The sequence below is a fragment of the Aedes aegypti genome, chromosome 2, assembly GCF_002204515.2.
Source record: "Aedes aegypti strain LVP_AGWG chromosome 2, AaegL5.0 Primary Assembly, whole genome shotgun sequence".
Classification (NCBI taxonomy): Eukaryota; Metazoa; Arthropoda; class Insecta; order Diptera; family Culicidae; genus Aedes; species Aedes aegypti.
The window spans coordinates 458,707,594-458,720,408 of record NC_035108.1 but is presented as its reverse complement, the minus strand read 5'-3'; the positions used below and the strand labels follow the sequence as shown (position 1 = coordinate 458,720,408).

The following is a 12,815-nucleotide window of genomic DNA, read 5'->3' as shown; positions in this document are numbered from 1 at the left end:
TTCGTTTCAGAAATCCCAGATATTTCAGGGCGGGCGGGGATGTTCGAGTGCTGTGTTACATTGACGGACCCCCCGGTCCAAGAATCCTAATCGAGGAAGAAATGGTACACCCGAGGCTGAGAACATCGAGTGATCGCTCAATCAACCGAAAGATCAGTGTGAAAAGGATCGGCAAATGGCTTAGACGGAGCCAGGAATTATCAATCCCAAATATGTGTATAATTGTTAGCTAGTATAATAAATGTAGTTGTTTTTAAATAAAGTGTTTTGTAATGTGTAATGGACCTTGTGAATAAATTGTCAAGTGTTAAATGAGTGTGTTGAACGTACAAATCCCAAAGGAAATCCCAACGAAGAGCCCAAGAAGGTCTGCCGACGGCCTTACTCAACCGCCGATTTGTCCACTTCATCCACTCTAAGGAACGGCTACTTCAAGTCACCAAATACAGTCCACTCTGGAAGGAAGGTAAGGACCAGCTCCCAAACATTGGTCCTTCGAACCGGATTATAGCCTGTCCAGCAACGCCGAACATAAATTGCCTCCAGCGATTTGATAAGTCCGATTGAAATTTCTGCGCGATGGCGTCGATCCGTCACAAGGTAGCCGATTTAATCAATCTTTCTAACTAAGCGCAGTGAAACACTTCATTAACTTGTTCAAATCCACTTTTTTTCGTCGCCAACTGTTAGATTTGCTTTATTAAGATTAATTAAACTATAACTATGGTAAGTTAGATCCAAGTCCGTGAATGGTTTAAAAGTTGAAAGAGAGACAACTGTTTCTAGCTGGCACTCGAATAGTCATGATGTATTTCTCTTTTCCGTTTGACCAACAGACCTCTCGTTGGTCGCTTCTGAGTGTTCTTGAGAACATCGCATTTCGTTTATAGGCCTATTCACATGACGTTCCAAAACAGCTGATCGGAAAGCTCTTTGACAGTTCTTCTATGAAAATGACAGCCTCGTGTATGCACCGGTCCTCCACCGATGTAAACAAATGCATAGACGGGCCTGTCACATGAAAAGGCCTATATCAGAGTACGAGTAAGGAAAAATGGAAACACATCACTGCCTTGACCCTCCGCGCTTGCGCTCTCAACCTTATTCAGATGTTCGTCGTACTACTACTTCCAGCTTTCTATCGCCCACAGATGGGTGTGTAGAGCTGCGATCATGTTTTGAAGAGAATTTTATGTTTCGTGAGCATAATGATTAGATTTACTTTGTTTCTTCTTAGGTGACGTCTTCTACTTATCCGCAACTGTGAGATGCTTTGCAAGAAATTTCTTTTCCGTTCCAACGCCAAGTGAAAGCCGAGAGTGGTTTTAAGTTTTCTCTTACACCTTTAATACTGCGCAAACAGTATCGTTTTTATTGTTTTTCATTATGATTACTCTCTTAAAATTTACAGATGTTGTGTTGTGTGTAACCGGGGATTGTGGATAGAGATAAATTCTTACTCAGTTTTTCTGTTTTAAATTGTATAATAAAATATACATACTGCGACGCGCTCTAATCTCTACTTGTGGGGGAGGGCTATTAGTTGCTGTCGTTTTTTGATAGTATAAATAATATTAATTTGCAATACGGTACATTAGACAATAACACGGAAGCGCTAACGAAAAACGAATTCAATATAAAAAATGGCGGAACAGCTGAGTTCTCCATATTTTAAAAGTGACTCATTTTAACGATGTGTGTTTCACTGTGGGGGGAAAGGAGAGGAAAGGGGCAAATATCTATTTGAGGGGCTTGAGACCAATAAACAAATATCGCGTGCTGAATAAGTTACTTTAAATCAACGGCTTGTGTGTTTGTAGGTGTGTATATTCTTTAAAATATGAGCCTTATGCTTTTTTTTCTAAATAATAATTTAACTTACCGAGAAGCTTGAATATTACAGCGACCGAGACAATGATCGTCCAAAAAGGTTGTGGAGAGCGCAACTATCAAACATCGTAATTGCTAGTAGAAGAGATATAGCCAGCACCCCAAAGGGGGTTGGAGTTCTACAAAATTGTGGGGCATTTTAGCGTTATAAATAAGGTTAGCCAGCGCATAACAGATCATCAAAGTGAGGGGAAAAGTAACATTTTCCTATATTCAGTTGTTTTGAATATTATGCTCTTGACTCTAGATCTACTTATCAACTTTAAATGTTTTTTGGACTTATTTGCTAGTTTATCTTTTTTTTTCTTAGAGCTAGAAATAGCTTTCTTTGCTTCTTATCGTTGATGTTCCTTTCTAAGTAGAGCGAAATATGCTGTGTGTACGTTTGCTTTACATCTTGTTTCGGTGAGTTTCTTGTCTGTGTGTTATGTTACTCACTGAAACAATGGAACAATGCGATCGTGTGGGTGTTTTAGATGTGTTGTGTGAAGTTTTCGTGTAAATATAAGTTTTTTTTTGATAGGTTCGTACTTCTACACATTTTGTAATAACATGCTAAGGAAAGTTTCCGAGCTATTCCCAAATTGATTTGTAGGTAAGCTTGGTTCCTAAACAATGGGAGATCGTCAATGATAACCGACGTGAGAGCACGATAGGATAATTTTTTGTTTTGTGGGTTCCTTAATATTTGCTCGTCCAATTTTTTTGTTTTTGCTTGTTTAACCATTTGAAGAAAGTTGGTGGCAGTGTGATCTTTTTGTGGTGTACCTTTTCAGTTTGTCCGCGCAGGCAGAAAAGCTGTGCAAAGTGGATGATAACATTGATTGTATTTACAGTTATCTACAGTTATTTAAACAATGCTGTACTTTAGGCGCTTGCGCGACAACTTTTCCAGTAGGTCTTTTATTTTGTAGGCATCTGCGCCTACACACACTAAAAATACTGTTGACGAATCGATAAAATTTGTGTCCAATTTTTAACTTACAACTGATTATCTAAACATTACATCTTAATATACACACACTTTCTCTTTAGTTAAGTATAAAGTGTAAGCACAACTTTTCTCCTTTGCTGAAAATTAACGACAGACGGCGTGGTAGAAAATTGCAAGAATTAGAGACACTGATAGAACGAAGAACAATGAAAATCGAACGATTGAACAAAGCAAAACGGAACGGGACGAAACGAAGAAAGCTTAGAAATTGCTTGCATTGCGATTTGGTGTGCTCTCCATGCTCGCCATGATGGAACTGAGCAGATCACTGGATTTTTTGGAAGGTGTTGCTGTGCTGACGGATTTTGACGACGGCGAAGCAGATGGCGCGTGTTTGTGACCGCCAATGCTGCTGCTGCTTTGTGAGTGATTGGTGCTCGACACTACTGACGATGATAGTTGAATACTTTTCTTCACTTTTGGTGTCGATGGTTGGTGTTCGCCACCGGTGCTATGGTTGTACGTTCCTTTGGTAGGGATTTCTGGGGCCGGTGCGGATGGTAGGGGCGGCAAAGGTGGGGCTACTTCGGCGGGTGGTGGTGGTGGAGGCGGTAGAGGTGGTGTAAGTTCATTCTGGAACTCGACTGTGCCGGAGATCGATTCACAATGCAAGTGCTGATCATCATCCACGATGGTAGTGGTGATGATCTCTTCCTCCGACTTTAGCATTAGCAACGTTTCGGTGCTAATCTCGTCTCCCTCAGCAGAGATGGTTGTTTCCATTGCGACCGTAAGCTTGGCTTCGTCGTTACAGTTTATCACAGACTCGTAATTGCTATTGAGTGCTGATGCGGGGATCGTTGTCTCTTCCAGGAGCACTTGGCCAACGTTATCGATTTCGATTTCAGCGGCGACAGATGGAACCGGAACCGGTACCAGACCAGCATTGATATCCTTTTCCTTTGTCACACTCGAAGTCGATTCCCGCCGACTGCTGCTGGCACTGTGCGGATGACGCTCCGAAGATGACGAGGACAACTTCCGCTTCCGATCCTCACTACTCGGCACATGCTTCGATGAAGAGCTAGATGACTTGCTCGAAGAGGAATGATGTTTGTGGTGGCGATGCTTATCCCTTTCTCGGTCCTTCTCCCTATCCCTGTCTCGATCGCGATCCCTGTCCCTATCCTTATCCCGCGCTTTGTCCCTGTCCTTGTCCTTATCTCGCTCTCCATTCGAGCGATGCTTATCCTTCTTACTGCTACTACTACTACTACCTCCGCTATGATGCTTATGCGACGACGAAGACGAAGACGAGTGCTTATGACTCGCACTACTCTTCTTCAATGGCTTGTCATCCCTTACCAGTTTCCGCATATCTATCTTTGCCTCCACGCTTTGCTTCTCCTCTTCAATCTTCTCCAATTTATCCTCTTTTACTTCTTCCACAATACCTTCCGCCACGGCTTCTACAACAGCTGCAGCCGCCGCCGGAACTGCCCCCAAATCCTTCTTTTCCGCTTTCTTTGGTTTGCCATCGTGCGTTCGTTTGACCGGAGTGTTCTTCTTCTCTTCCGCCGAGATCGGGTGCGGCAGGATCGTTTGCTTTTCTTTGTAGTGAGGAGGATCCACCTCGTACCCATTGGCAATCTCCTGCACGATCTCCTGATCCGGATAGTAGCGCTTCAATCGCAAATGCCAGGCAATGCTGGTCACCGCCGTCACCGTCCGGAACTGATGAATGATGTTTCGCGGCAGGAAGTAGATGTCGTTGTCGTACAGGGATATCCGCGAGTACTTGATTCCCTCGCGCCGCAACTGGTTCAGCTTGGCGTCCTCCACCCACTGGACGCACTGCGAAATCGGCGGTTCGTGCAAATCCAGCTGCAACTTCTCCACCAGATGAGGGAAACAGTGCGCATCGAATGCCACCACATCCTTGGTGATCCGGTTCAGTTCGTCCGGGATTCCGCAGCGGACGGCCTTGAGGACACCTGGAAACAGCGAATTGTTTTAGTTTGAAAACGGGATGATCGAACAGGATGAGGAAACTTACCAACTGCGGCCGTGGTCATTCGATCGTGGCCGTGACCGACGTGATCGGCATGAGCCTTGGTGCGGTCATCAATCATCGTTTCACGGGCCTCAGACAGCCGAGGTAGATATTGCAAGTTGCGGAGCTCGTTGATTCGAGTCCTGAAACGAGTTGAAGGGTAAGATGAGAAATGGTAAAAGTGTAACGTTGCTGAAACTGCTGTTGAGAAATTAGACCAGAAATAAACTGAAGAGTCGCAAATGAAGCCTGAAGAAATTGGGATTACAAGAGAAATAAAACTGAGAATTACGGAACAAAACAAATGATCTTGAGAGAAGCTGGAAGGTCTGGAAGAAAGCAGAACGGAACAAGGATGAGTTTTCAAGTTGCTAGAAAATCAAACAAATCCATTCCGAAATTTCAATAGATTTTTTTCTGGAAACTTTTCCAGGAATACATCATGAATACAAATCTTTGGCCTAATTGTTGGGGTAATGCCTAGGAGAATCAGCATTTCGTAAAAAATCCTAGAAAAACTTTTGAATCTTTGAACAAATGGTGCAGGAATCCCTAGAACCTAGAGCAATCCTTAGAGATATCCCTGGAGAAAGCCTAAGATCAATCGTTTGAAAATAATCTCTTAGTTAAGTACCGTAAAGTGCCGTAATTCAGCGCAGTTAAGGAATTAAACGATTCAAATCGTTAACTAAAAAAAAGTATTGCATCAATAAAAAAGCTTTATGAGTGGATCGCTAGCAAATCCATTTTAGATTATGGGAAAAATATAAACTAGACTGTATTCATAATTTAAAATTGAGATTTTTTTGAAATAGTTCACTTGTAGAAATTGCCTAATTCCGCGCACTTTTGAAACGCTTTTCCATATTCCGCGCAGTAGAACGCTTAATTCCGCGCACTCGCGAAGCAATCAAATTAACATTAATTTCAATGTAAGGCAGAATTCATTCATTACGTAACGCTGAAAAAGAAAATTTACAACCCCCTCCACCCTCCATAATACTTTTTGTATGAAAAAAAGTAAATTTTTGTATGAGCCGTTTAGTTTTATTTCTTATATTTTTATGACCATCACATGAAACAAAGATAAACATTTGTTATGGTCTTTTCATTAACGTGGCATTGATACTTGTGAATTTCGTATAGGGGAATGTGGGGCAGTTTGGAGACCTTAAGGAAATTCGATAGAACTGCAGAAAATATTATAGGATTAGTTCTTTGTACTATTTCCAACAATTTTTAGATCCGCACGATTTCCGTTGTCCTATAAAGTTCACGAATGAATGAATGATTTTTCAAAATTTGTAATTTTTCGTGTCGATTTTTTATCGATGGGAAGATATGAGCACCCTATTTTAGATTGTGAAATTATCTCATAGAATCATGTAATTTAATTATTTTGTTCACTCAACTGGAAAGTAATTAGTGTTTAAAAACACTCTTTGCAAAAAGATTAACTCAATACAGAGTCAGAATTAGGGCGAATGTGAAGACTAATACATTCTCAGTAAAATCGGTTTGAAGTTTGCGGGTTTAATTTTAATTCTATATTATGTTTCCGATCGATTTAATCGCATGATGCATTTTTGTAGGATCCATTACAATATTATTTTTGTAGCAAAACATTTAACTAATTTAAATATTATGAATAACATGTTAAAATAAATAAAATCCACCATGCGCCATTCAACAAAATTTAGAGCTGTTGCGCCCCTCGGTTTTCGGCTTCTTCAGTTTGACAACAGCGATTGCGCCTTTTGACCTCGTCCTTCTGGTTTGACTATCATCAGCTTCGCCGTTCTGCTACGCTCTCTCGCACGAACCTTTATCACTAACGCCCTTCTGCACACTCAGTTTGAAATGCGCCCAGCTGCCACACTCAAGCTCAAGTGCGCCCGGTTACCGCAGAGGGGGAAGATGGGCGAAATTGACATCAGAGTTCGAATCGAAAGAGAATATCAAATGCGCCTTTATGTTTTTCTTACTTATTTCGTGAAAAACGTTATTTTTAGGGAACAGATGTGCATTATATGATTGCAATTTATCAAACAAACTGTTAGGTAAATAAAACTCAGTTTGTTTACATTTGTCAGTTAGGCCGTTAATCTGGTACTGTATTGAACTTTTAAAGAACATTGTAACAATCAATCATCAACATTCTAACATCAGTGCACTAGCCCGCTCACACTGAAAAATGATAAGTTTACACAACGTAATTTTGAAAACTTTAGCCGCTATACAATTGAAATCGACAAATAGAATCATACTGTGGACATTTTTTTGTGTATTTACTCAAATTACCTTACTTTTTGAACTCGTGAGCGGACTACTGGAACATGAGCGGATACTGGTAAATACGTTGATGGTATTTCGAGTATAATTTATTCATTTTTCTATTACTTTAGAAAACTGACTTATAACATACATATTGCTTAATTTCCTTGCCAGCTTTGGAGTTGCATTTTACTTCAGTTGAAATTTCAAAAATTTATGCAGTTTTCAAGAGGTGCTCATTCCAATCCATTGGCGAAATCGCCCCGACTACCCCTATAGGTATTTGTATTCTGCATTGTTCATACAACACAAGAACCAGTTCGCATTATTGCTTGGAATCGATATGTCTTAAAAAAATTCAATCAATTGTATCCGCTAATGCCACGGGTACCTGAAACTTAAATCTGTTGAGCAAACTAGAAACCTCAGAAGATCCATAAAGTTTATCCATAAATTACGTCTCACAAAATATGGCCATTTGCAATCTCTCTTCCCCGTATATCATACTTTTTGTTATTTGTAGTTCACAATGTTAAGTAAATTTTGTGTGCACAGATGTATAGATTCTCTCCTCTTGTGGTATATTGTTCAGACAACAATTCTAAAAATCTTTATGGGCTTTGGTCTTTGGATAAACTTTTCCTCTCACCATGAATGACCACGTGGTTTCTGGACGGTCGCTTTTAGTTTCCCTGTAAGTGAGCTTTCCCGAGATTCTGCTTGCCCGTGGAACGTATTTATGCATGAAGACACTTTTCATTGAAATAGTTAGATGTGAAGACGAATATAGCATGTTTAACTTGTTTATTGTTCAGCGAAGAACAGTGCGCGGAATTAGGGCATTATAAAAAAAAACATGACCTAATTCCGCGCATTACTTTTTGGGATGAGACTCAATAATTATGCTAATATTTGATAAGATTTCATAGAAGCATCATGAAACATATCTGTAGCAAGTAGTTCCATAGAAAATTGCATAAAAAATAAAACATTTTCAATAAAAAATCGCTTTTGTTTTTGTCCTACAGTCTTAGCACGGACGCTACCTAAGTAACATTGACAGCTGAATAACGGCTTATTCAGCTAGAATTCTGTTTATACAGCCTCTTTTCAGATGAAAAAGCTTTTATTCAGCTATCAATGTCACCTGGGAAGGAAATTAGACAAATGGCGTCAACTTCGACGGGCCTCCACTGATTATTTTTTTACGGCGCGAAAAAATGCCTTATTTGCTTTTATTGATGATTCGAACTTATTCTAAATAGTAGTAGCATCAAATGGCATTGAAAGTTGTTGCAATATTTATGTGTATTTCCATATATAAATCGTTTTGTATGAAATGCGCGGAATTAGGCAATGCGCTGAATTAGGGCACTTTACGGTAATTCCACGGAATTTTTAGAGGAACTTTTGGAAAGAATTTTTAAAGTAATTCCTGAGGGACATTTTAAAAACTTGAAGCGATCCAGAAAGAAGAAATTTCCTGACAAATAGGGTCGTAAAATGTTAAATGAAATTCTTTTTTTATTTAATAACACGAAAGAGCATGCTACTGCAACTACTTTAGCAATTTTTTCTTGCTCAAATAATTTAACCAGGGATGAGACAAGTACTGGAGCAAACATTTACATCTTTCTACACGACCATCAAAATCCAAAGCGAACCATAGGCCAGGAGAAGTGGATGAACTTGTCATTCATTTTCCTGTCAAAATTCATACAAAATCTACTTTTTCTCTGACATAAATTCACGCTGGGTGAACCACTTCCCCTGGCCTATGACAGTTCAAAACAAAAAAAATGTCACGGCTCTTCAAAACTGTAATCTTCCTTTCCCTAACGTTTTTCAACCCCGAATGCGAAATGACTCGAGCACAGTGGTGACACGATTTTAGCGGTTTTCGGGGTTTTGCATTTTTGCTCGATAAAGGCAGCATGAAATTGAGCTTGTTTATATGTATCGCAACGGAATGATTGTGCTCTTTCTGTTAAAGCTAATAGATTTCAATTAGTTGAAAACACAAGCGAAATATTAGCGATTGAATGATTTAACACTTTTTTCAATCATTCACCTTGGAATGGCTGCCCGAAAACGGTCATAGTGGAGAGATAAAAACAGTCAAGCAGTGTGTGAACCATTGGCAGCGCAACGCCTGATGGTATTGATGCTGCTGCTGCTTTGTGTTTTGGTTGAATGGCAGAATCGATGAACTGTAGTGAATTGTGTAACCCTCCAGTCGTCGCGCGGTTTGCCACCGTCAGAACCACCACGCTACTGTTGTGCACGAAAAGCGAGATTTTTTCAACAGTGTTGTACAAAATACAACAGCGCGACGACTGAAGTGTTAAACTTTACTTTAAAAATTAGGCCCATAATTGAACCTTGACACTTGATCATATTCGCTTAGTCGACTAAATATACATCACAGGGGATGTTCCTATCTAACATTTCGGAAGTGACACGGAAAACAAAATACACCCAAAATTTGAGTTTAAACCAAAAGGTGTGACAAAATCTATTTTTTTTCTTTCTTTTATTGATGGATTTTCTACCGTAGGCAGGTTCATCCCCAGTCTTATAACTGTCACAAAATTTAAAAGCAACATAAAAAAAAGTTATTTGGACTTAAACAAACGAAAAACATAAAAAAAGTGAATAAAAATGTGTTTTTGGCCTAAACTTTAGCGTTTGGCACTTAAATTGGGATCCTATTCACAGAAGATTTTTTTATGGTATTCAGTTGGAGCTGCCTGACAGCTTAACTTGTCAAGGCTGAACCCTCGGTCTGGCTTTTGCCAAGTTTCCTCTCTACCAGGACCAATACTCAGACGGACTAGGCAATGGCGCCCGCATGAACACTGCTTTTTTATTAGTATTGTGACATGGTAATTTTTGAAAAGTACCCATATTGCCTTGCTTCTGAGAAAAGGAAGCATTGTGAAAATCAGCAGCTCCATTAGAAAATGTCAATTGTCGTCAAGTCTTAACAAAATTAGGCGGTTTAGTAGTAGTTCTAGTCAATTTCATTTTTTGTTGTTAAAAGTATTTATTGGTCATTACGTTCATATATCCTTGAAGAAAAAAGTCGCTTTCCTTGTCTGTTCAACAATTTTTCGAAACTAGCAAGTGTACCCTAATGATCGATCTCAGCGTCTTACTTTCCATAGTCATTTTTATAGTGAATATTGAAGAGTAAAGTTACCTTAGGCTTCTATTACAGTCTCCTACAAAATTCACATTTCGGTGGCAAATGCAATGCTTCACAACGCCTACTTTCTACTTGTAAACTTTGCGAAAATGAAGCTGGAATTAGATTATTTATACCCTTGTTACAAAAGAGGTATTTCTTATTATGGCTGTTGCGGGAGGCGTTACACCCGTTGACGTTTCAGCTAAATTCTCCACAGGGACGCTGCCGACCTGATGAATAGACTTGTCATCCACTAACTTCTATGGTATGAGTAGAGATGTACGAATGACAGATAGCAGCTAGATGAATTGTAAAATCATGTGGCGATGAATTGTGTCAGAGCTAGAATTCCTAATTACTACTATAGAAAAAACTATTGATTTATATTTAATTGAATTCGTTTAAAATTATATATTATTCTGGATTGATTATTGCTAGTTATATATTTCATGCACCTAATCCTACTTAATATGACTATGAATTGAATTAGAACTACTGTTAAAAACCATGCAACTGTAGATTGACCTCGAGACTGACTGTATAAACTAGAGGACGGTAACAAGGACGTAGACATTGTAGAGTAGAGTCACCGAAATCTTTAAAGCGCTATTGCCGAATAAAATGGAATTCGCTAAAAGGACTGTGACCCGTTTTTTCTACGTCTCCCACCGCGCCAACAATCTTTAAAGATTTCCACTCGTTCAGCCTGTGCTGCTGAGTTAGCACCGATTGGTTCGTAGAGGTCACGCAAAGGACGAATCCATGATGCCCACTACCACCCGGGCTGCGGCGAAAGCCAGTGCTGGGGGGTCTCAGTGCATTTGCGAGAAATGCAAAATCCCGAATCACGTAGCAAATATGGTAGCTTGCGATCGATGTCGTCGTTGGTACCATCGTACGTGTGCAGGGGTAGCTGAGAGTCTCAACGGAAAGTGGACATGCAAAGATTGCGTTTTGGTGGTGACTATCAGCGAAGCCTCTATTTCGGGAAGGACTAGCAGTACATCTCGTTCAACACGGGTTCAGTTGCAGCTCATGCGACTTGAAGAGGAGAAAAAAGCCCAGGAGAAACTGATCCTTGAACAGCAGGAGCAGGACCGGATTCGTCAAGATAAGGCCCTGGCCGCGAAAGCTGCGCTAGATAAGCGGTATCTCGACGAGAAATATGCGCTGTTGATCGCTGAGGCGGACGATGGAGAAGCTAGCAGTCAAAGAAGTCGTCGCAGTCGATTGAGCCGAAATAGTCAGGTTCAGGAATGGATCCAGGATGTCGATGAAACGGTCGGAGGTGTTGTGAACGTTGACGATATCTTCCCGCCGATTTCGGTTGGCACCGAGGTCAATGTGCCCATTGGAGGAATGGTTGCGAAATACACTGGAACAATTCCCAAAGTCGCATCGAATCCGTTGATCGGTGGAGTGAGTGAGGGAGAAGCACATTCGTCATCCAGACGTGCGATCGACTGGCTGGCCGATAACGTTGCGACTGAGGGTATGTGCTCTACAACCGGTATGAGAGACCCGATCACAGCATCAACTCCTATCCGGTCGGTTGGTATTGTGTCACAGCCAACAAGTCAACGTTCAATACGTACGCAATCGATGTATATACAACCAGTTTTAACACAACCAGTGTATACGCAGTCGATGATAGCACAACCAATGCAGCCTCTACCCATACGACCGAAGTTGGTTCCACGGCCGCGTTTACCAACATTTTTGTTTGCAGAGCCAATATCAAGGCCAACAGCTGATCAGGCACTTGCTTCACTACCACCAATAAGTGAATCCCCATTACTACCCTCGAGCGTTGGACAGCATCCAGAGACGAGTCAGTCGCATTCTAAAACACAACAACCACAGGCCCCCCGCACTTTGGTGCCGCCGCCGTCGCAGACACCACCGGTATCGCAGTCGTCGATCAACCCATCATTTCAACCCAATGAGCAGATATCGAGCATGCAACTACCACCAACATCTCAAGCGTCGTTCTCTCAGGCGTCGGTCTCTCAGGCGTCGTTCCAGCAGCAGCCGTATACACTCGCAGGTCAACGAGCGACGATGTGCGATGAGTTAGAGAAACAATCGCAACCTCCATCTGTGTTGCGAGAATCGGTATCATTTACTCCACAAGCACAGCACCCGCACGAGTCGGAGAATTCTGTGCCTGTCCATCAATCATTGTCCTCGCATATATCGCTACAACAACCAGCAGAGCCGTATGTTACCCAGCTGCAACAGATGCAAAATCAACAGGCAATGTGGGGACAATTTCAGCAACAATTGTCCGCCAGGCAGGTAGTGCCCAAGGACCTTCCAGTCTTTTCTGGTAGTCCCGAGGAATGGCCTCTTTTTGTGAGCAGCTACCGCAATTCCACTGCTATGTGTGGCTATTCTCAGTCCGAGAACTTGATGAGGCTACAAAAATGCCTTAAAGGCAAAGCGTTAGAGGCTGTTCGGAGTAACCTTTTGCT

The 12,815-nt window shown here is 41.1% G+C and overlaps 1 protein-coding gene across 1 annotated transcript in view; it reads right to left on the bottom strand.

Annotated features, from left to right (window-relative positions):
- Positions 1-1,323: 1,323 nt before the first annotated feature.
- The window catches only part of LOC5565916, a 74,904-nt gene continuing 63,412 nt past the window's right edge, over positions 1,324-12,815 (bottom strand). Inside the window, exons 6-7 of the mRNA XM_001650222.2 lie at positions 4,881-5,020; positions 1,324-4,818 (exon numbers count right to left, since the gene is read on the bottom strand). Coding sequence (XP_001650272.2) covers positions 3,086-4,818; positions 4,881-5,020 — 1,873 coding nt within the window. The 3' untranslated portion in view covers positions 1,324-3,085. The remainder of the gene's footprint in view (positions 4,819-4,880; positions 5,021-12,815) is intronic.